This window comes from Aulonocara stuartgranti (genome assembly GCF_965226115.1).
Source record: "Aulonocara stuartgranti genome assembly, chromosome: 11".
NCBI classification, from domain to species: domain Eukaryota; kingdom Metazoa; phylum Chordata; class Actinopteri; order Cichliformes; family Cichlidae; genus Aulonocara; species Aulonocara stuartgranti.
The window spans coordinates 2,811,440-2,835,109 of NC_138947.1; the positions used below are offsets into that span (position 1 = coordinate 2,811,440).

Below are 23,670 nucleotides of genomic sequence, written 5' to 3' on the forward strand. Positions count from 1 at the left end.
GAGATGGGTTTTTGGGGGGGTAGCAGGAGGAGAGAAGCTGCAGAGAGGCGTGTAAGACTGCAACTCTGCTTCCTGGTCCCAACTCTGGATACTCATATTTTGGGGGGTTTAATAAATTTGTCCATATTTCTAGAAATGAGAGCTGCTCCATCCAAAGTGGGATGGATGCCATCTCTCCTAACAAGACCAGGTTTCCTCCAGAAGGTTTGCCAATTATCTATGAAGCCCACATCATGTGGCTAAACATGTCACTCCTGGTCTGATTGGGGAGGGGACCAGAGAAAACTACAGAGTCCGACATTGTTTTGGCAAAGTTGCACACCGATTCAATATTGATTTTAGTGACCTCCGATTGGCGTAACCGGGTGTCATTACTGCCGACGTGAATTATGATCTTACTGAATTTACGTTTACCCTTAGCCAGCAGTTTTAAATTTCCTTCAATGTCACCTGCTCTGGCCCCTGGAAGACAATTGACTATGGTTGCCGGTTTCTCTAGCTTCACATGTCTGAGAACAGAATCACCAATTACCAGAGTTTGACCCCCGGCGGGTGTGTCGCCGAGTGGGGAAAAACGGTTAGACACATGAACGGGTTGGTGGTGTACCTGGGGCTTCTGTTTAGGACTATGCTTCCTCCTCACCGTCACCCAGCCGCCCTCTTTCCCCAGCTGCTTGGGGTCTGCCGGGGAACAGCTAGCGGGCCGCTATATCTTCGGCTGCACCAGCTACAGGGGCCTGGCTAGCTATGGGTGAATGGAGGGTGCGAAGCAGAGTCTCCAATTCAGTAATCCTGGCCTCCAGAGCTGCAAATATGCTACATTTGTTACAGATATCATTACTGCTAAAGGAGGCCGAGGAGTAACTAAACATCTGACACAATGAGCAAGAAAGTGCAGGAGGGAAGTAGCCATGGTGCTAACGAGTCGGCTACGAGCTAAGCTAAGCTAGCGAAACAGTACAGAGACAGTGAGTGAATACTTTGGGTATAAATTAGGTAGTGAGTACACAGAAAGTGTGCTTCGGATGAAGCAGGTGAAGATTATACTATGAAAAAGAATGTATTTAAAAGTTGTTAATTAAATTGCTAAGCAAATAAGCTACTCAGAAACACCACTGTGTTTGAGCAGGAACAGGACGTGATACTCTACCGCAGAGTGAGCGAACACCAAGTGACAGCGCCACCAAGAGTCAGGACAGTGCACACAGCATGTTCTCCCTGTGACTGCATGCTTTTCCTCAGAGTGCTCTGGTTTCCAGTCCAAACACATGCTTGTTTAGTGGTTCCAAATTAGCTGTGGATGTGAAAGGGTATATATCTCTGTTTGTTACACTGTGAATAATACTGTCTCGCTCTCTGTGACAAGTTTGATAGGTTCCACACCCCACAACCCTAAGTTGGTTCAGGGATGGATGGATTTTTTTATTGGGTTGTTTCGGTTTCAGTTTTATTCGTCATATGCAAGTTAGCACAGGGTCAACATTGCAATGAAATGTATTTGACGAGCAGCAGACAGTCACTCAGCAGTATAGTATGTAAAAAATAGTAAGAGCAAAATGTTTATAAAATGTAGTAGTTAACAGACTAAATATATACATACAGGGCTCTAGATTGCGACCAATTTGATCGCAAATGAGACCAAATTTTTGATTAGTGCAACTAAAAAAAAAGCTGTTGCAGTAAAAGAAAAATAAAAGTCTCCATGTGGTCAACAACTGCAAACACATCGTACCCCTATCGTGTGTCCCAATCAGAGAGAGTCAGGGGATGGATCTCTATGATTGGCCGTGGTCCTGTAGTTGTCCGTAGTCCTGTGTATACGTTTGAAAGTGCAGGTGGAAGAGGGAGATGAGTAGCTTGAATAAAGCGATAGCACAAAGACGTGAACACAGAGCGCGGACCGACGCTTTCTCTTTCTCGGCTTTCTCACCCGACTGCACGGACACGCCGTTGGGGCTGAAAGCCGACAGTTCAAAGATTCTGATGCGTCAGCGCTTTGTGTTTACATCTTTTTTGCGCTAGATTCTGAGCTGCAGGTTTTGTCTCTCTCCAACCAAAATTCACTGAACCAGCAGCAAAAGAAGATCAAACTACGATTCATTTTTGATAAATGTCGTCATTAATTCCCTCTGACTTTTAGAATAGAATAGAATAGCTTTTTATTGTCACTGTTACAAGAACAGTGAAAGGCAGTTTGGCATTTCTCCATGTGTGTGAAGTAGGCTACACAATAGCTTAAGTATTTACACAATAACAGGCAAAGTTACATTTACACAAGAAAGCTGTTAGGATGCCTGGGTCATTGACTCAGGGTTTTGAGTTTATCATATTATTTATCATTTCTAGTCTTTGGTTTCTTTGTTAGAGTTTTCTTATGGTTTATGTCTCTGTGTTCTCTAGTTGCTCTGTCTCCCCTGTCAGCTGTATCCCCTTGTCAAGTTCGCGTCTCTGTGTTATGTTTCCTGTTTTACTTTGAAAGTCCGTGTCTATATATGTATATACAGGGTGGGCCATTTATATGGATACACCGTAATAAAATGGGAATGGTTGGTGATATTAAAGTCCTGTTTGTGGCACATTAGTATATGTGAGGGGGCAAACTCCTCAAGATGGGTGGTGACCATGGTGGCCTTTTAGAAGTCGGCCATCTTGGATACAACTTTTGTTTTTTCAATAGGAAGAGGGCCATGTGACACATCAAACTTATTGGTAATGTCACGAGAAAAACAATGGTGTGCGTGGTTTCAACGTAACTTTATTCTATCATGAGTTATTTACAAGTTTCTCTTTGTTCACATCCATTGACATGTCGAAGAGGTAAACACGTGAGGAACGGATCGAAATTGTGTTGATATCTGGTGAACGCAGTAACTGGGTGATTGCAGCAGATTTCGATGCAAGACACCCTACGAGACCACCCATCTCCCATGCTATAGTTGGCAAACTGCTTGCTAAGTTTCGTGAAACTGGTTCAGTGCTGGATTTGCCAAAATGTGGACGCAAGAAAACTGTCACTAATGAAGAAACATCAGTGGCTGTCCTAGCTTCATTCAGCAAGAGCCCACAGCGTAGCACTCACCGCATGTCACTGGAGAGTGGCATTAGTCGAACATCCCTTCGGCGGATATTAGCTACTCACAAATGGCACCCTTACAAACTCCAGCTACTGCAGCATCTTGTTAAGGTTCAAAGATTGAGGAAGGAAAGTACAAACAACCATTGGTCCAGAAGATCTTGGTCAAACAATTGATTTTAATGAATACACGCGTGGGAAGACCAGTCTGCACGCAGACAGGGATTGATCTTCGACTTAATCAAAGCATACACAGATTTTTATAGCATCAGGGTTGGAATTAATGACGCCCCTTCATACGTCACAGACAGAATATATACATACGTCAAATCAAAACCACAATGACTTTTAACACGGTTTAAAAGAACATTGTCTTCTATCTCGTCTGGAACACGAGCCCCACATCCTGCCAGACGCTGTTCCTCTTTCCAGAGACAAACATGACCAACTTCTCACCTATAAATGAGTCTAACTAATGTGTGTGTGTGTGTATGTGTATATGTCGTCCTCAAATGCTCTCTCAATTCACCCGTTGCACTTCTGACCTTTCACCAGAACAGAGGCTCATCCTCACATATAATCCTCAAAATAACCTGCACTTAGACTACTTTCGGTTTCAGTTCTGCAAAGCCTGCAACTTCCTGTCAGCCTGCAACTTGGTCTTTCTGAAAGACACACACACTGTTTAAACATCTGAATGCAATATCAATACTGTAAATTATATTATTAATGCAATGGTAATGATGATGATTATTTACCAATAGCAGTAAAATAATTTCCCTGATCCACAATCTCAACGAGGATGACCCAGATCGGCACACAGAATTTGCAGAATGGGCAAAACAAAAATTGGAACAGGACCCTCAGTTCACGCAGAAGATTTTGTTCAGAGATGAGGCAAACTTTTATGTGAATGGTGAAGTTAACAAACAAAACCACCGCTATTGGTCTGACACTAACCCACATTGGATGGATCCCTCCAAGACTGTTGGAACAACAAAAGTGGTGGTTTGGTGTGGTATATGGGGTACAACGATAGTGGGTCCATTCTTCATCAATGGAAACCTGAAGGCCACTGGATATTTGAAACAAAACCACAAAAAACAAAGAATCTGAAGCACTCAGTCCAAACACAAGGGCTTAATAGTCCGAGACCCTGTTTCAGGAGGGCGACCATGATCTCCGCAGAAAAGGAGTTCATGGCGAAATAGTTCAGGTGGCCGACCTGGAGGTCGATGGCACAAGAGTCCAAAGTCAGGCAGATCAGGGGGCCGTCCTGGAGGTCGACAGCATAGCAGTCCATAGTTCAATGGTTCAGGGGGCCGACCATGTGGAAGGTGGCAGTGGCGAAGCAGGTATGGCTGGCCACACTCGGGCGGCTTGGCTTGCAGCCGGCGGCGACGTGGACGAGACCTGTCGGGCGGCTTGGCAGGCGGCCGGCGGCGATGTGGACGAGACCTGTCGGGCGGCTTGGCTGTCGGCCGGCAGCGACGTGGGCATGGACGAGACCTGTCGGGCAGCTTGGTTGGCGGTCGACGGTAGTGTGGATGTGGACGTGACCCCTCGGGTGGTTTGGTGGGTTTCCATGGCTTGGCAGGCGAGACGAGCAGAGGCGTGGCGTCGACCTCTGGCTGGGTCATGGCAGGCGAGACGAGCAGAGGCGTGGCATCGACCTCTGGCTGGGTCGTGGAAGGACCAGGCGAGGCAGGACTAGATAATGGCGCTGCAGGCGACTGCATGGAAACTACTGGTGGTAACGCTGCAGGCGACGGCGTGGAAGCCACAGGTGGTGGACCAGGTGGTGGCGCTGCAGGCGATGGCGTGGAAGCCGCAGGTGGTGGACCAGGTGGTGGCGCTGCAGCAGGTGTGGCAGGATGCTGGACGGGCTCGGCTGAACCTCCAGCTGGCGCGACAGGACCAGGCGAGGCGTCGTCCTCAGGCTGAGGCGTGGCAGAACCAGGCGAGGCAGAGCCAGCAGGTGCGGAGACCTCTGGCTGAGGCGTGGCAGGTGGCGGCATGGCAACCGCAGACGGCAGGGCGGTCTCTCCAGAACACTCAGCAGGAACTGATGGCGGAGTGGGGGCCGCGGAGTGCTGGAGTGGTTCACCTGAACCCCCAGCAGACACTGGAAGAGGCTGCACAAACTGCCCAGTGACCCCCATGGAAGCAGCAACAGGCTCTTCGGGAGGTCCAGAGCAAACTGGGTCCTCCAACTCAGCCTCTGGATCCAACCTGGCCTGGGTCTCAGTCCCACAGGGGCTTAACTGAGCCTCACGGCTAGCATCTCCAGTGAAAACAGTCTTAAAGCCTGACTTCTTAGAAGCATGGGTCGTGGCATGATCAATACACAGAGATGCTAGATAATTGTGCAGAGGGATAAGATGTTCTGTGGAAGACTTGGGCGGTAACTTGTTTGTCTTAGTCCTTTCACGAACATGAACAGGCTCTTCATAACCGGGCCCATGAACTGGCAAGTCTGTGTTAATTTTAGTTTGCTCCTTAGAAAAAACACCAGAATATAGTCACCCACCTCATGCTGCTGTAAGCCGTGGTGATGGTGGTCATCACAGGAACATGACACACATATATATATATATATATATATATATATATATATATATGCATGCATGCAGCTGGCTCAGTGGCAAGGGAACAATAAGAGAACAGCACCACCAAGGCTGGAGACGGAGCAATACTGGAAGAGCATATGGGAGAAGGATGCAACCCATAACGGCAATGCTCAGTGGCTAGTGGATCTGAGGGCAGACCACAGCGACCTCCCTGAACAGGGTCCAGTAACCATCACAGTGGCAGATATCCAAGAAAGGGTCTCCAGTATGAAGAGTTGGACAGCACCAGGGCCCGACATGGTTCACGCCTACTGGCTGAAGAAGCTGACTGCACTCCACGAGCGTCTGGCAGCACAAATGAACCAGCTGCTAGTTAACGAGAGACACCCGGAATGGCTAACTGAAGGCCGGACGGTCCTGATCCCCAAGGACCCCAAGAAGGGACCGGTCCCCTCCAACTACCGACCAATAACCTGCCTCAGTACTACATGGAAGCTCCTGTCAGGCATCATATCGGCTAAGATGAACAGGCACATGGGTCAATACATGAGCGGGACACAGAAAGGAATTGGCAAGAATACCAGAGGTGCAAAACACCAGCTACTGGTAGACAGAACAATCAGCCGAGACTGCAAGACCAGACTGACCAACCTGTGCACTGCCTGGATTGATTACAAGAAGGCCTATGACTCAATGCCCCACAGCTGGATACTGGAATGCCTAGAATTGTACAAGATCAATGGGACCCTAAGAGCCTTCATCAGGAACTCAATGGGGATGTGGCGTACAACACTAGAGGCCAACTCCAAGCCCATAGCACAAGTTACCATCAAGAGCGGGATCTACCAAGGAGATGCTCTGTCCCCACTGCTGTTCTGCATAGGCCTGAACCCCCTCAGTGAGATCATTAACAAGACTGGCTACGGATACCGACTACGGAACGGAGCAGTTGTCAGCCACCTCCTGTACATGGATGACATCAAGCTGTATGCCAAGAGTGAACGAGACATCGATTCACTGATCCACACTACCAGGCTATACAGCAATGACATTGGAATGTCGTTTGGACTGGAGAAGTGTAGTCGGATGGTAACAAAGAGAGGGAAGGTAGTCAGAACTGAGGGGATTGAACTACCAGAAGGCAACATTGCAGACATAGAGGACAGTTACAAGTACCTGGGGATCCCGCAGGCAAATGGGAACCATGAAGAGGTCGCTAGAAAGGCTGCAACCACCAAGTACCTGCAGAGGGTCAGGCAAGTCCTGAGGAGTCAGCTGAATGGTAAGAACAAGATCCGGGCCATCAACACATACGCCCTGCCCGTGATCAGGTACCCTGCTGGGGTAATAAGCTGGCCAAAGGAGGAGATAGAAGCCACTGACATAAAGACAAGAAAGCTCCTTACCATGCATGGAGGGTTTCACCCCAAGTCCAGCACCCTGAGGCTGTACGCTAAGCGGAAGGAAGGGGGCCGGGGACTGGTGAGTGTCAGCACCACAGTCCAGGATGAGACAAGGAACATCCAAGAATACATTGGGAAGATGGCCCCAACTGACCGAGTGCTCAATGAATACCTCAGGCAGCAGAAACCCAAGAAAGAGGATGGAGACGAGGAACCATCATGGAAGGACAGGCCCCTGCACGGTATGTACCACCGGCAGATAGAGGAGGTGGCTGATATCCAGAAATCCTACCAGTGGCTGGACAAAGCTGGACTGAAAGACAGCACAGAGGCACTAATCATGGCAGCACAAGAACAAGCTCTGAGCACAAGATCCATAGAGGCTGGGGTCTATCACATCAGGCAAGACCCCAGGTGTAGGCTGTGTAAAGATGCCCCAGAGACAATCCAGCACATAACAGCAGGGTGCAAGATGCTAGCAGGCAAGGCATACATGGAACGCCATAACCAAGTGGCCGGCATAGTGTACAGGAACATCTGTGCCAAGATAACCTGGAAGTCCCGAGGTCAAAATGGGAGATGCCCCCAAGGGTGGTGGAGAATGACCGAGCTAAGATCCTGTGGGACTTCCAGATACAGACGGACAAAATGGTGGTGGCTAACCAACCAGACATAGTGGTGGTAGACAAACAGAAGAAGACGGCCGTAGTGATCGATGTAGCGGTTCCGAATGACAGCAATATCAGGAAGAAGGAACACGAGAAGCTGAAGAAATATCAAGGGCTCAGAGAAGAGCTCGAGAGGATGTGGAGGGTGAAGGTAATGGTGGTCCCCGTGGTAATCGGAGCACTAGGTGCGGTGACTCCCAAGCTAGGCGAGTGGCTCCAGCAGATCCCAGGAATAACATCGGAGATCTCTGTCCAGAAGAGCGCAGTCCTGGGAACAGCTAAGATACTGCGCAGGACCCTCAAGCTCCCAGGCCTCTGGTAGAGGACCCGAGCTTGAAGGATAAACCGCCCGCAGGGGCGTGCTGGGTGTTTATATTAGGGGTGCAACGATATTCGTATCGATATTGAACCGTTCGATACAGTGCTTTCGGTTCGGTACGCATATGTATCGAACAATACAACATTTGTAATTTATTTTATCAACTTTCCTTCTGACGATGCTGTCTGTGTTGAGCGCTCAGTGAATCTGTGTTCGACTACTCCGCCTAGGCTGCACTGTCGAGCGCAGATCCACTGAGCGCTCAACACAACAGCATAGTCAGAAGGAAGAGCGCAGGGCAAGCTAGCAAGACAGAAGTTAAGCTCTCCTTGTAACATGGACCCCACTCTCATTCAGATCTGGCGTTTGGAATTATTTTGGTTTTCATGTGACGTATGACCCTGAAGGTAAGCGAGTCATGGACTAAAGTAAAACAGTATGTTGGATGTGCCATGCAATGCTCAATTACTAGTGGGAACTAGTGTGTTAGCGCAGTTAGCTCGTTAACGTGTTGGCCGTCTAGCCCCATGCACGGGGTGATCGGCGGTAGCTCGTTAACGGAGATTTGCCGTGTTGTGGCGTTAAGGTCATAAGGTCATACATATATATGTGTGTGTATATATATATATATATATATATATATATATATATATATATATATATATATATATATATATATATATATATATATATATATACACACATACACATATATATATATATATATATATATATATATATATATATATATATATATATATATATATGTGTATGTGTGTGTATATATATATATATATATATATATATATATATATATATACATACATATACATACATATATATATATATATATATATATATATATATATATATATATATATATATATATATATATATACATACATATATATATATATACATACATACATATATATATATATATATATATATATATATATATACATACATACATACATACATATATATATATATATATATATATATATATATATATATACATACATACATACATACATACATACATACATACACACACATATATGTATATATATATATATATATATATATATATATATATATATATATATATATATATATATATATATATATATGCTGTTCTGCATAGGCCTGAACCCCCTCAGTGAGATCATTAACAAGACTGGCTACGGATACCGACTACGGAACGGAGCAGTTGTCAGCCACCTCCTGTACATGGATGACATCAAGCTGTATGCCAAGAGTGAACGAGACATCGATTCACTGATCCACACTACCAGGCTTTACAGCAATGACATTGGAATGTCGTTCGGACTGGAGAAGTGTAGTCGGATGGTAACAAAGAGAGGGAAGGTAGTCAGAACTGAGGGGATTGAACTACCAGAAGGCAACATTGCAGACATAGAGGACAGTTACAAGTACTTGGGGATCCCGCAGGCGAATGGGAACCATGAAGAGGCCGCTAGAAAAGCTGCAACCACCAAGTACCTGCAGAGGGTCAGGCAAGTCCTGAGGAGTCAGCTGAATGGTAAGAACAAGATCCGGGCCATCAACACGTACGCCCTGCCCGTGATCAGGTACCCTGCTGGGGTAATAGGCTGGCCAAAGGAGGAGATAGAAGCCACTGACATAAAGACAAGAAAGCTCCTTACCATGCATGGAGGGTTTCACCCCAAGTCCAGCACCCTGAGGCTGTACGCTAAGCGGAAGGAAGGGGGCCGGGGACTGGTGAGTGTCAGCACCACAGTCCAGGATGAGACAACGAACATCCAAGAATACATTGGGAAGATGGCCCCAACTGACCGAGTGCTCAGTGAATACCTCAGGCAGCAGAAACCCAAGAAAGAGGAGGGAGACGAGGAACCATCATGGAAGGACAGAGCCCTGCACGGTATGTACCACCGGCAGATAGAGGAGGTGGCTGATATCCAGAAATCCTACCAGTGGCTGGACAAAGCTGGACTGAAAGACAGCACAGAGGCACTAATCATGGCAGCACAAGAACAAGCTCTGAGCACAAGATCCATAGAGGCTGGGGTCTATCACACCAGGCAAGACCCCAGGTGCAGGCTGTGTAAAGATGCCCCAGAGACAATCCAGCACATAACAGCAGGGTGCAAGATGCTAGCAGGCAAGGCATACATGGAACGCCATAACCAAGTGGCCGGCATAGTGTACAGGAACATCTGTGCCGAGTATAACCTGGAAGTCCCGAGGTCAAAATGGGAGATGCCCCCAAGGGTGGTGGAGAATGACCGAGCTAAGATCCTGTGGGACTTCCAGATACAGACGGACAAAATGGTGGTGGCTAACCAACCGGACATAGTGGTGGTAGACAAACAGAAGAAGACGGCCGTAGTGATCGATGTAGCGGTTCCGAATGACAGCAATATCAGGAAGAAGGAACACGAGAAGCTGGAGAAATACCAAGGGCTCAGAGAAGAGCTCGAGAGGATGTGGAGGGTGAAGGTAACGGTGGTCCCCGTGGTAATCGGAGCACTAGGTGCGGTGACTCCCAAGATAGGCGAGTGGCTCCAGCAGATCCCGGGAACAACATCGGAGATCTCTGTCCAGAAGAGCGCAGTACTGGGAACAGCTAAGATACTGCGCAGGACCCTCAAGCTCCCAGGCCTCTGGTAGAGGACCCGAGCTTGAAGGATAAACCGCCCGCAGGGGCGTGCTGGGTGTTTTTTTTTTTTTATGTATGTATATGTATATGTGTATGTATATGTGTATGTATGTATGTATATGTATATGTGTATGTATATGTATAGGTGTATGTATGTATATATATATATATATATATATATATATATATATATATGTATATATGTATGTATATATGTTGATAGGTTTGTAGCTTGAACCCATCCGCTGGAACGTTGAAGACAATATAATTACACTGCTAAGCAAGACACAAATAGGCAAAGTTCTTCATGTTACTCGTGCACGGGAGAGAACCAGACAGAGCGCCGTTCCTTCGCTTGACCCCAGTAGCTCTCGTCCGTCCTCCCGTAACACTGTCCTTTTATTGAGGTTACATGAATATGCATAGGTTCATTAACATACGACGTCTACATACAAACAAAGAGTACCGTGTGTATGTGTGTGTGTGTGTGTGTGTGTGTGTGTGTGTGTGTGTGTGTGTGTGTGTGTGTGTGTGTGTGTTGTTGATCAAAGGGTCAAACATCCTTGGTCAGGAAGAGGGTAGCCTCCCCCTCACCCTAGATGGTTCATCCTAGATAACACGGTGAGGAAGTCCTGCAGTTCATCTAAACAAAGAGCACTTAGACTAGAACAGACGTAGCTACGTTAATCCTACCATAAAACAATAAGACACGGTATGACCTCTCATGCTCCCAAAGTGCTGTCTAATACACACAAAGTTTGCAGACTATCAAGGATCAAAACCTCTACCAATCTACAACTAATTACAAAACTCTAAGCATATATAAGTAAATATTTCTAAGCATAAATGACAATCAACAATACAAATCTAACATATATGTGTATATATGTGTATATATAATATGAAAGTCTAATTTCTGCTGTTCAATACTGAAGAAATTTAAACTTTTTAAAATTATGCAAAATTGCAGAATATTTTTAAGGTTATCTGCTAAAAATCCAGGCCAGGAAAATCTTTCATGTTTTTCTGTTTTATCCTCAGTTACTTTGACACAAAGGCATCTGCTGTGATGTTCACACCTCTGATGAAGTCGCACATGTATCAGTACTATTAAATGATCAGAATTATAATATTTCTGACTGTCTCAGGAAAAATTGAATCAAATCGAATGGATTGTAGAAATCAGTGATGATACCCAGCCCTAGTGAGCAGCCTAGGCCTGACAGAAGTGGATGTAGCTGTGGGTAATAAGAAAAGATGAAAAGAATTATTGATGCAGGTTTTGTTAAATTAAGGCTTGATCAATCTCAAATTCATAGCCATGTGCTCTGACACAGAGCCATCAATCTCTGGACACTGAAAAAGCACAGTGTATCCGGAAAACACATTATATGCTGCAATAAATGAACTGCCCAAGTGTCCCCTCTCCCACTGCCTTTCAACAGCACTCAGCAGCAAACAGGTTGCCAGAGGAGGCCAATGTGATGATTAAGTTTAACATTGCCCACAATATTGCCATAGAGTGCCAACGCACTTTAAGCACAAGCAGTTTTTCAGTAACTTATCTTTCTTGTAGAACTATGCTCCAAATAAAGAACTTTGTGTTGACAAGATTGTTAGTTAATCATTTACAAATGAATATTGTCTGTATAGACAGCAATTTTCCCCTAAAAAAGTGCACATGTAAAACTGCGGTGTTAAGCAGGGGGGCGTGGGGATACTAATAAGAGTGAGAGTGTGTATGTGTGTGTGACAGTCAGTCATTTTAGTTTACATTCTGTTTTTTCTCTTTTAAATCATCTGTGTCGTCTGAAGGCTGATTCTACTTGGATGTGTGATGATGTTTGAATCCTCAGAGTTGATTGTAAATGTCTTTCCTCCTCAGAGAAACACTCTGTGGATGAACATGGAGCTGCACTGTTGAAGAGAGTGAGTGTGACTCTAACTCAGCTTTCATTCAGTAGATTCAGGCTGTAAATCATCCTCATCTTGAACATTAAACACGATGAAACAGACAAAGCATCTTTGAAACTGGATGCTTCTCACAGTGTTAATGTGGAGTCTGCAGCAATAATGTTTCCACTGATGACAGAGTGAAGGATCTACTACTGACGATAAAACCAGGAAATGACATCTTTAGATTTCTGTTTATCTTTAAAAGCTGTAATTTCAGTGATTATTCTGAAAAATATTAATATTAATGAAGTTGTTTTTTATTCATATTTGATATTTCTACTAAAGTTACACTGAACGAATTAAAGATTTCAATCACTGAATTTCCTCAGAGATATTATACAGTAACTTATTATTTTGGTTTTTCAGGAAAAAGAACTGGAAGCTGTTAGACAGATTCTCTTGGAAACACTGAATGAATTCAGTAAAAAAGATCTCGGGAAATTTATTCTGTTGCTGCCGTTCACGTGCTTTAAGATGAGCCTGCCACAAATACAGATGTATACAAACAGGACAGAAGACCTTGTGGATCTGATGGTGGATGAACTTGGTCATCAGTCTGTGGAGGTGACCATGGAGGTTTTAACAGACATGAACAGACCTGATCTGATGCTGAGGCTGTCAGAGAGCAGCTCAGGTGAGACCAAACAAATGTTTTAAAAATAGATTTTCACAATTTACAATAAACTTGTTTAAATAACTTTTAATCAACAATAACAAACATTAAATTAAACGGGAAACACAACAGACCCGATCTGAATCCAGCTTCTCTCTCTCTGATCAATCAGCACTGAGCTGAAACACTTCTGACACACACAGTTACAGTTTATCAGCATTGAAAGTTATTTTTAGGATTTGAACAGTTTAATAACTGGTAAGGTTGTGCATGTGAGGGTTTTTGGTGTTTAATGGGTGGTAATGATGACATTTGTTTCTCTCTTTCGATTGTTATGATGTTTACAGTAGTTTTGAATTATTCAGTCATTTTCTGTTTTCTGTTTCCTCAGAAAAGCGTCAGCCTTCACTGTTCCACACAGTGAGTAAAGTCACATCAGACACACTTCACTCTACACAGTTTTTATTTTAGTTACAGGTTAAACATTATTCTTATCTTAATAAGAACCTTTTAAAAAACATTTTTTTACAATGTATAAATATTAGTGTATTGGACTGTCCTGTGGTGATACAAACACGAAAACATGTGGAGGAATTTCATTTATTCATTTTGAAGTCAATCTGATTTCATCACAAGTAAAAACACCCTAATATATGTAACTGTGTTACAAAACAGAAGTTATATTATTTATTTATCACAGTGGAAATATTACATCATTAAGCTCTAATGAATTTTAATCCACCAGGAAGCATCCATGACATCAGTGAAGGAGAAACTTCTGGAAACACCGGAAAATTTCAGTTTCAGTGAGCTTGAACATTTTAAGAGAGTCCTGCAGCAGAGAGTAACAAAGAGAGGCTTCCAGAAAATCCCAGCATCCCAGCTGGAGACAGCAGACAGAGCTGATGTAGTTCAACTGATTGTGAAGACACGCAGTGAAGAGTCTGTGAAGGTGGTGGAGGTGGAGGTTTTAACAGACATGAACAGACCTGATCTGATGCTGAGGCTGTCAGAGAGCAGCTCAGGTGAGACCAAACAAAGTTTAATAAACAGATTTTCATAATTTACAATAAACTTGTTTAAACAACTTCTAATCAACAAACATTAAAAGAAACAGGAAACACAACAGACGTCCAAAAATAACTTTGCATAAATGATCAGAGCTGAATCCAACCTTTCTCTCTGTCTCTGTCTTGTTCTGACATCACTGGTGAGAATATTTGAATTCATCAGCTTTTGATCATCTTAGACGTCACTCAGCTGCACGTCCTGCTGAACATGTTGTTCTGATGTTGAAGCAGCACTGCACAGCATAAAGTGATCAAACAGCAAACATGTGGACAGTTAGAGGATGATTTTATATGTCAGCATAACATCATTCATTTGAATTCTTTGTGTCTCAACAAGGACGAAAAACTGAAAGAAGTTCAGAGCTTGAAGGTTGTCAGAGCCTGACGGTAATCCCTTCCATTCATCCATTTATTGCTAAAGTTTCTTTCTTTATAAACATGTGTACTTATTGACTAAAGAGACTGTCCTCTGCAGCAGGACTGCAGTGATTGGACTAAACTTGAACCTGAGGTGAACAGTACAGATGCAGACGAGGCTCCAACTTACAGGTAAATCAACTTCCTGAATGCTGCAGCACAGCAAACTGGAACTACAGGAAACAGTTCAGCTTTGGATTTATTCCCAGAGGAAATTCTTCATTTTGCATCCGATTCACACGACTACTCTCTGTGTTTCCATTCACTCTGTTGTTCCTTCATGAGTGTGTATTTAATTCCTGTTTCAGCCTTCAGTCTGCAGCAGGACACTTTGAATGCAGAGTCTCGGGCTTGCGCTGGGTCTGTAAGGGAAAGACCAGCTTTCAGTACCAGTTTAGATCTTGGGAGGGACACATGGAGAGGATGGAGAGCAGACAATACATGCCTGCAGGTCCTCTGATGGACGTCACAGTCACTGCTGGGAAGTTAAATGAAGTTCACCTGCCACACTGGATCTGCATCGGTAAGAGGACATGAAGGAAGACTTTCAGATGTTTGACATTTCTGACAGTGAGCGCACAAACTGTTATAAACTGTTCTTCTCACCATGTTTGTGTTGTTGTGTTCTCCTGCAGATGACATCCCTGACATATTGGACACGTTTGCAGTCCTTCACATAGATGACTGTGGAGATGTTGTGGAAAAAGTGTCTGAGGTCACACCAACACATGTCAAGTTAACTGAACCACATTTCTCTCTAATAGGGGCTCTGATACGTTTATTCTTTCCTTTGAAAATCAGCTGTTACACGTTGATGTACTATAAACCCAACACATCATTTCTTAAACTCCACGTCTATCCAATCCGACAGGATCCTGCTCTGGAACAGGTAACTGAACAGATTCAATGTATTAGGATCAGTGCAGGCAAAGAAAGTCACAGTACGATTGCTTTTATATTTTATACTAGACACAAGGTGAAAAATATTATCTGGGCACACTGACCATTATTTTTAAATATGACATCATACTGACTGCAAACTCAATGATAAAAGTGTAATAAGTTAAAATGATCATTATCCTAACAGTTCGTCATGAATTTATTTTGCGATTTTAAATCCAAACTGAATTTTAAAATCTTCAGCTGCTGATGACTGATATCATCTGATAACAGGGAATAGACAAGGAAGAATCCTCAGATGGATACAAAAGAATCAAAAAACCACACCCAGACAAGTACCTGCAAACTGAGCGTACTTTCAGCCTCAAAGCCGACAACACAAGTGCAAAAATTCAACCAAAGGTAAAGTTTGTGCTACATGTGAGAGAGTATAACACCCCTGCCTGTGCCATCTTTTTGATTGATGGCCCCACTCTTGACCTTTTGACCCTACCGGAAGTACTCCGGAAGTGACTAATCGAATCCAGATGTGTGTAATATGGAATCCATTAGACACTTCCGGAGTACCCCCCTCCCCCACAGGATGCAATTCGTCGCGCTTATGGATCATATTACACACATCTGGATTCGATTAGTCACTTCCGGAGTACTTCCGGTAGGGTCAAAAGGTCAAGGCTGGGGCCATCAATCAAAAGGATGGCACAAGCAGGGGCGTTATACGCGTGCGTGTGTGTGTGTGTGTGTGTGTGTGTGTGTGTGTGTGTGTGTGTGCGTGTGCGCTCACAGAGGTATTTTAAAGTTCCTTTGTTTTGTTTTTTTCAAACACAGGAGTTAACCCTCAGATACAATAGGCAAAACTTCTATGAGGTGTACGTTAAGAATCCAGGCAGTGAACTCATACTTACACTGGTGCACACTCACCCAGCTGATGGTGAACTAGCTGATGAGCCACTATGGAAATGTGAAATTCAAGCAGGTCAGTGGTTATGAAGCAATATTACCCACACTGTTACTAATATAAGAAATACTGTATGTCATATAATGTCAAATGTGAGAGGTTTTTTTCCATCAAACTTAAAAGAGTCTGCAGCAGTTTGGTTGACACGATGTTTCCAAAAGTATTCACTCGCTCATCCACATCCTTTCATTCATGTGTTAAAATCGCTTCCATGGCCTCAGGTGTATAAAATCAGCACTAAGACATGCAGACTCTTCTACAAACATGTGAAAGAATCACTCGTTCTCAGGAGTTCAGTGGTCCTGTGATAAGACGCCACCTGTGCAACAAGTGTCGAGTCGCACATTTTGAAGCCAGTATGATAACCTTATCCCACCAATGCTGTGGACGTCCAGCTTTTCAGATCCAGTTAAGATCCAATCACTCAAAAAGATCCTCTGGAAAAGAGTAGAATTCTTAGAACAGAGTTTATTAAACAGTGTCATATGAACAGCAGAAATCAGTACAATAAACCAGGATGACAGAAAAAGTGAACAAGCAAAGCGAAGCAACCCCGGAGTGTAGAGCCTCAAAGCACAAACAGCACAGACACACAACAGACAGACAGGGAAGAAGCAGCAGAGCGGGGCATATCGACCCTCCTCTTATATGGGATCAGTGACCCCTCCGCCTGCCGTTGGGTACTCTTTCATCCTTTGTTCTTTCTTTTCATCTTCCACGTATGATGCATAACTTTCTGACCCTGCCCCATAACTTTTACATCCATCGTTGAATTGGCTCACTTTGTCAAATTGATTAACTGTTAACTGCCGTTTTCTCATCAAACTGACAATTTTGTCAGGTACGCATGCCAGACGTAAGCTGCTTTCTATGCCGAGTAAAGGTTTTTCTTGCCTTCTGGTGGCTGAGGTGAGAACCAGAATCCCAGCTTCACGCACAGGGGGCAGGTTTGTTTGCCGTATAGGCATCGAAAGGGCTGGACACAGCGTGAGGTGCTACAGATAAACGCAGAGAAAGTGTCCTATGCGCATACTTTAGCAGTGCCAAAGAAACCTTTGTTTGAACCAGTCACCGTTGGCCATAACACAGTCAAAGGTTACTTATTGATCCTAACTAGTACATTTTCAAACAGTATTGATCAGCATGTGTTTGTACAATAAACGGCACAAACTTCATTAATATTATTGAAGATAATCTTTGACCTAAATATGTGGGTCTTGTGATTTTGAACAAGTAGAAAAAATACTCCAGTATAAGTATATATTTAGTATATAGAAGTATATATGATTACATATGTGAGTATATGTCCAGTGTGTACAGGTACATATGTCATATATATCATAGAAAATCCACAACATTAGTGCTGTGGTGAAATTCCCTTGCTACAAAATATTATACATACAGTCAGCTGTTAGTGGTATTATAACAAAGAACGACAGCCAATCAGCCACAAAGTGACGGGCCACGTAAAATCACAGAGGCCTCCAACTTTCTGCAGAGTCAGTCGCTACAAACTTCACGTGGCCTTCAGATTAGCTCAACAACAGTGCATAGAGCGTTTCAGAGAATGGGTTCCCATGGCAACCAGCTGCTTGAACACTGTTTTATTCAGATGAAACTTTCATATTTAACTCTAATGTCAAGTATCCATATTTTGATTTTTCTTGAATTCCAGATGACCATCCAGAGTCTGGTCAAGCCGAAGGTAAGATATCACACGAAAGGAGCATTTAGACGAACCTTTTACTCAGATTATAAATGAATGATTTTCTTCTTCTTCTTTTTTAGTAGACCAGAGTTTAGTGGAATATCCTTTGGTGTAGTTATTTAATTGTTTTAATTTGGTGGCACTGAGTCTCTAATGTTTCAGTTTGCTAGCATAATGAAATTTAAAAAGTTTGAACATTTGTTAAGAAACTAAAAACTTTCCTTGTTATTTATTAACAGCTGCAGGATCCTCAGTGGGAGCAGCTGCTGTCAGCTCTCAGTCGGCTGGTAGGTTCATCAATATTACCTGTTCTGTGGTTTTATATAATGTGACACATAGAACGCTGATGAATCCTAGTGAACCGTCAATCACACCTTTTTCCCGCCACAATTTTACTTTTCGTTAGCTTACATACTTTGTTCTGTCTTCAAGTTTTCATTCTAAAGGAGGAGCTCTCAGTCTCTCAGCTCTCGGTGGCAGCGAGTCACTAAACTCAATCCTGCTTATATTTCTTTCTTTACAGAGATAAATATAATATTCATGTATTCAGCCCTCTGTGAATCACTTCCTTATCATGCTGGAGGGGTTTGTGAGTCCCAGGCTTTTTCCTGAACAGCTGATTTCCTCCAACAGAGTGATGATGGTTGTGTTGTCTTCTAACTTCATGAAGATTAACAATCTGAACAGCAGCCTGTTTGACAGGAAGTCCAGTATCCAGTTGCACAATGTGTTCCTGAAGACCAGAGTGACGAGTCTGCCAGTCAGCTTCACAAACAGCCTGCTGAGAGAGAGTTTGTTATATTTCAGATGTATGAAGAGAGAGTGCAGGGCAGTGAAGACGACATCATCTGTGGCTGTATTCAGCTAGACGACAGTTATTATTAAAGCTAACGCCTACTGGTAGATCAGCCCAGTAAATACGGTGTTTCTGTATTTTTACTGGTTCATCTGTTTCACTTTCAGATGAATCCCAAAGAAGTGGTAAAGTACAAGGTTAGATGTTTCACATGATTTGTGTATAAAAAGAACTGCACTTTGTGTTTGGCTGTGGTGGGTTTCCTTTGGTTGCTGACCTCATATTTGAAGTACTGCAAAATGCCAGGGAATGAATGAATAAGCTCTTGTTCAACAATGGCACCAACCAGCTTTTCCAAATCTACTGATGCTGTTGACTGGACTGTCAAAATGCATAAATCGAGTCAGTTCTATTTTTACCACCAGTTTTTAGCACCAGTTAACGAATGTTTTTAGATGTTAAAGAATTCAACAGAACTTGTGGTAAAATGCCAAATATAGAACTGAACCACATAGTGCCATTTTCTGTATGAAGCTGCTGGCTCTGTGGACATGAGGACGATCAGTTTGAGATATTCTCAGATATCTATTGTTTGCAGCACTGAACTGGTGTCCCTGACTTGACTGAAGACAGGTGGGATAGAGTTTTATCCTTAATGGGGACGATGTTCAGGAAACTGGAAGTGTCAGCAGGTGTTCTAAGGAGCTCGGAAAGAAAAGCATCTGGACGTCTTTCAGTTTCTTGAAGACGTTTCAGAAGCTTCTTCAGTTCTAAGAGCGACTGGTGGAGCGTCCCAGATTTTAAGCCCTATGGGAGTGTCCCCAAAAGGGTCGAGGACCCCCTATTGATCCTCTGCCTAATCACATGAGCAGTACTAGAAAAATTACCATTCCTGGTGCAACTCTGTAAGCCTTAGTCTTCTGCAAGAACAACACATTTCACAGCTGTCTGTGGCTGTTTTATCATGTCATCAATACTTGCATGCAATGTGGCAGCTGTTGGAGAGATGTGATATAAAACTACAGAAAGATCCACAGTAAACACTGGAGTGGAGCTTGAATCTGATGCTGAAGAAGATGAGGAGCAAGACGGTGCACTGAAGTGCTCACACTGTGTACACTTCTCTGTCTCGCTCACCTTCCTGTGAACTCATCAAAATAATGCAGAGCAACAAAATCTGCAACCTGGGGCAGTCCTTATTAAGGGTTACTTACTGTGGACCACATCTCAGAGTGTTCATATTTAATATCACTGATGCTGTGATTCTTATATTTACATAACACAATAATATCAGCTGGACAGGAAATGTTTGAAAGGCTGCCTGAATCATTAAGAAGGGTCTGATGTGATCAGCACCTGGATGTGAGCTGATTGTCAGCAACGTTTCCTTCACTTTGTCTGGAGTCAGTCTTGGCTGTTGGATCATAGAGTGATGGATTCAGGATTTGCTGATTGGGCATTTTGTGACAGAGAAAAGTTGTTTCATTTATTATGTATCATGTATTTATTTTATTACAAAACTTTACAAGTAAAGATAATCTCATTTTTATGTCCTTTCTCAGAGGAAAACACTGTGGACAAACATCTGTCTGCACAGATGCAGAAAGTAAGTAGAACCAAATGATTCTGTCCTCACACCACAGCTTCACTTAATTCATTACTTATACCTGTTATTAAAAAATGATCATGTGTGATGGTTTTGTTTACTTATTAATCAGTTATCCTCTAAGAAGGTTATTATTAAATCACTTTGTTTGTTCTCAGGCATTAACAGTCCACTCAGACAGAGAGAAGCTTTTGGAAATGTTGGAAGATCTGAAAAAGGAGGAGCTTGAAAAGTTCAAGTGGTTCCTGCGGGACCGTGATGTTTTGGTGGAGCTCCAACCCATCCCAGAGAGCAAACTGGAGAAGGCCAGCACCTGTGACCTGGTGGACCTGGTGGTGCAGACCTACACAGAAAAGTCTGTGGAGGTGACCAAGAAGGTTTTAAAGAAAATTAACAGAAATGATCTGGTGCAGAAGTTATCAGACAGCAGCTCATGATGCAAAGGTAACAATCAAAATGGCATCATTGATTTTATGAATATTTTACTTAATCCAAAATACTTTTGTATAGTTAGATTTGTAGCTTCTGAATTTATTTTCAGTGCACTACATGATTGTAGTATGGAAAGTAGCAGAGAGTCTGACTGCCCGTCCAACTGACTCTGACATGAGGGAGAGTTTATAATGTAGGAGCAGATTTGAGGTTAAAATACAGGAAATAACATCTATTTGAAAATTACTGTGTGTGTGTGTGTGTGTGTGTGTGTGTGTGTGTGTGTGTGTGTGTGTGTGTGTGTGTGTTCGTGTTCTTAGGTTGATGCAAACATGAGGATGAGATCAAGATTTTTGAAGCATTTTTTTATTGTAATATTTAATCTTTTCATTTTATTTTAACTTTCTCTTTTTAATTTTCTGTCATGTTTTTATTTTCTGCAGAATTATTTCAGGTTTAAATGTGTAGAAATGATCTGACAGTGATTTCATTTCCTTCTTTCATAGAAACACATTCTGTTTGTTTCTAGCAGCACAGTTTGTAAAAAGACGGCATTTGTTGTGCTTTTCTTTGTTTTCATTTATACACTTTCAAATTTACGATAATGAGATCATCATGTTTACAGATACTCACTGTGAGACAAACACTCAGGTTTATGTGGTTTTTTTAACTTCTGTAATGTGTGATGTCATTGAGGGGCGGTATCCTAATACTGCTGATCTCCAGTTCTGGCCCTTTTCACAGAAGCTCCACCCACTTGTCCCTCAAACCTTCTGCTTGTGGGAAACAGCCAATAAGAACAAAGTTGCCTTAAAGGGAGAGGAGTAAAAAAGAAGCTTGTTTCAGAGAGGATGAGGAGCTACAACCAAACCAAGTATAAGAAAAATGAGGATGATTTTGAACTGTGACTCAGACAAAGCTAATCGAGTACAGTCCAAAATTAAAAATATTAACCTGAAAATGAGCATTATATGTATAATTACATACAAAAATATCATGAACAGCTTTATGATTCTCATTTTGTTGAAGACGATAAATCCATGTCACAGTATAAATGTGCCACATAAAGAAAAGTCTTCCAGAATAATTTTACATTAACACCATATGAACTCTGTTATCTTCTGTCTTTTGTTCTTGTGGTCGATGCTCAGTCTGGTTTGGAGTGAAGCCTGAATGAGAAAAGTTTCCAAGGTTAGAAGTTACTGAGGAACATCATGACCTGCATCTGTTACTGCCATGTTTCTCACATTTTAAGAGGTTTTGACGACTGCTTTGAAGATAAACTGGAGAATTTTATACTTTTTAATCTTTAATATCCTGCTTTAATCATTGTTTTGTGTTTTTTAATTCCCTTTTAAGCACGTCACTAAACATTTTATATTGGCTTTCTACTAAATATAGCCACATAAATACAATTGTTCTTTATCAATAAAATATTTTTTCGGATACATCAGGGAGCAACATTGGTGTCTATTAACTATTTACTGTCAGAAACTCGTTCATTTTTTAAAATTTTAAAATCTGTAAAAACATGTCTTTCATGTTTATACGGTGAAACTTTTGCTGGAATGAAGCGGCCTAAAAACAATGAAACAATGTACAATGAAGATCACTCAGTAAGATGATTGCTGTGCTTTTGTATTTTAAGAGATGAGATGTTCAGGTCAGTCTTTATTTTCCTACAGGATCATTTTGTTTTGCAGCATCAGTCAGTCAAACTGAAATATCACAAAATGAGAAAGATCAACACATAAATAACAGTAAGAATGAGGAATAGTTAAATGAATGACTAAAAGTACATTAAAATGATGGAAGCAGTCAATAAGAAACGTTACAAACATCAGAAATGTCAGACCGGGATCGGACGGCTTTATTTACACAGAACTGGATGTTTCCTGACTCTGAGGACTTTATTCGTCTAAGGAAGAAACTCAGACTGTTCCTAAATGTGTCCTTATATTTTGACTTGTACGTACAAATTTTTATATGGTGTAATTGCTATTAAAGACTCCTTTTTACCCTTGTTTTCTGGTTCGTTCGTTCATTTAAACTCCAGCCTTTCTGGAGCGTTCAGTTCTACAAAGGCTGATCAGCGTCGACTCCATCAACTCCATTTTAATCCAGCAGCACGAAGAACAAGTGTCAGTGAGGTTTATCTTAATCATTTAACCCAGTTTACATTTTCCACCCATCCATTATCCTTATTAGCCTATCCCAGCTACCACAGGGCGAGAGGCGGGGTACACCCTGGACGGCAGTCTACTACAGAGAGACAGACAACCATACACACCTATGGGCAGGTTAGAATCACCAGTTAACTAAACCACACTAACTGCATGTCTTTGGACTGTGGTTTTATAGTTTACCTTTAAAAGGCAAACTGAATTATTCAGCTGTAACTTCATAGGAACAAAATGCAGGTGGAAATAACTGACGATATGAAAATGTAACCTGTGATGTGTGATGTTGGACATCTTTCATTCAAAGGTTGCTCAAAATCATTTAATGACTATTTTTAAACATGTGACGCTAAT

The 23,670-nt window shown here is 42.6% G+C and overlaps 1 protein-coding gene across 12 annotated transcripts in view; it reads left to right on the forward strand.

The window, feature by feature from the left end:
* The window catches only part of LOC309717161 (uncharacterized protein), a 73,524-nt gene extending 50,365 nt beyond the window's left edge, over positions 1–23,159 (forward strand). For 6 of the 12 annotated variants that reach the window (XM_082551492.1, XM_082551500.1, XM_082551493.1 and 3 more), the window contains 14 exons: positions 12,566–12,609; positions 13,003–13,270; positions 13,641–13,669; positions 13,995–14,274; positions 14,657–14,706; positions 14,795–14,868; positions 15,045–15,259; positions 15,372–15,625; positions 15,910–16,038; positions 16,465–16,612; positions 18,270–18,299; positions 18,542–18,589; positions 20,661–20,704; positions 20,863–23,159. In XM_082551492.1, the coding sequence (XP_082407618.1) occupies positions 12,566–12,609; positions 13,003–13,270; positions 13,641–13,669; positions 13,995–14,274; positions 14,657–14,706; positions 14,795–14,868; positions 15,045–15,259; positions 15,372–15,625; positions 15,910–16,038; positions 16,465–16,612; positions 18,270–18,299; positions 18,542–18,589; positions 20,661–20,704; positions 20,863–21,141 (1,892 nt within the window). In that variant the 3' untranslated portion in view covers positions 21,142–23,159. The remainder of the gene's footprint in view (positions 1–12,565; positions 12,610–13,002; positions 13,271–13,640; positions 13,670–13,994; positions 14,275–14,656; positions 14,707–14,794; positions 14,869–15,044; positions 15,260–15,371; positions 15,626–15,909; positions 16,039–16,464; positions 16,613–18,269; positions 18,300–18,541; positions 18,590–20,660; positions 20,705–20,862) is intronic. The other 6 variants (XR_014279634.1, XR_014279635.1, XM_082551496.1 and 3 more) reach the window with 6 other exon arrangements.
* Positions 23,160–23,670: the final 511 nt, after the last annotated feature.